We start from the raw sequence: 1,195 nt of genomic DNA on the forward strand, positions 1-1,195 counted from the left end.
CTGGTAAAGCAAAATCAAAGCCTTCAGCTAAGCAGGAATCGCAGCTTCTTCACCTCTCTCCAGCAACAGTGACCCACCAGAGTGGGTTTGGGGACCCTCAATGAAGGTGTGAAAAAGCAACTGTTCAGTTTCAAGGTGCTGCTGTCAACAGGACGGAAAGGGAAAGTGTTCTGTGAGTGTCTGTTGGGCTCCTGAAGGAATAATTGCAGACTGCAAACCACTTCCATTGCTGTGGAAGGGAGATTAGAATGAGACAGCTGCTATCCTGTCTCAAATACAGCTCTTGTACAGCGCCGGCTCTCGGCGGGATGCCGACGGCTCCCGGCCCGCGGCCCCGCTCCGCGCCGAGCCCTCGCCCGAGGGCCGCATCTCGCAGCCCCGCGTTGCCATCGGTCTCGGCTCCTCCGTGTCAGCGGCCGGGGCAGCAGAGCGGCAGCGCGGCGGAGCCCAGAGCGGCGGAGCGGAGCGACTCGGCAGCGCACGCTCGTGGGGAAAGCGGTCACACGGGGCGGGGGGAAGGATGGGAACTGCGAGCAAGGAAGGAGGAAAGAGCTCCTTCGACTTCAGAGTCGTCTGCAGAGCACAGCACGGGCGGCACAGCGGAGGAGGCATGGCTTCCCACACCGAGCCTACAGGATGGTACAAAACTTCTGAAAGAAGGTGCGTTTGTCCTTCTCCAGCATTGGCTGCGTGTACTGTGCAGCATCACGATTCTGCTCTACCATGGCATCAATCATCCTGATGAGCTCTGCTACCTGCCGATCCCTCTCCTCCCCAGTGGCTCTGTTGTTGAATCCAATGTACCGATTTCCACACTTCCATGCCAAACCCTTGAGGTGTGGGCTGTTTTCTATGAAATCCTTCAGGTCTCCTGGATGCTTCAGGTCTTCTGCTCGGGTGAATAACAGGATTGTGTACCTCTGTGCTTCAATATTGAATATCTTGGCCACCCACTCAGCCACTTCCTGCTCTTCCTCAGTCATTCGGCTCAGCTGCATCACCAGGAGGATGGCATGGAATCCTGGGAGATGCTGGATGGCATTCTTAATCTTTTCAACAGTTTTCAGGTTTCCTACTTTTGTGTCAAAGAGCCCAGGAGTGTCAACAACACCAACAGGTCTTCCAGCAAAGAGGCCTTCAGCTTTCTTGCACTCCTGGGTTACTGACTGTGGTGACACCTCAGAACGAAATGCCT

At 55.6% G+C, this 1,195-nt stretch overlaps 1 protein-coding gene across 1 annotated transcript; it reads right to left on the minus strand.

Moving 5' to 3' along the window:
- Positions 1-338: 338 nt before the first annotated feature.
- On the minus strand, positions 339-1,190 carry LOC122190762 (GTPase IMAP family member 9-like; the record flags this gene model as incomplete). Its single annotated transcript, XM_042890855.1, has 1 exon — positions 339-1,190. A coding segment is annotated over one exon (561 nt), but the record flags the coding sequence as incomplete, so codon positions are not given.
- Between the last annotated feature and the right edge of the window lie 5 nt (positions 1,191-1,195).

This window comes from Lagopus leucura, unplaced genomic scaffold (genome assembly GCF_019238085.1).
Source record: "Lagopus leucura isolate 7727_CA_CO unplaced genomic scaffold, USGS_WTPT01 34967-0_obj-0_obj, whole genome shotgun sequence".
NCBI lineage: Eukaryota > Metazoa > Chordata > Aves > Galliformes > Phasianidae > Lagopus > Lagopus leucura.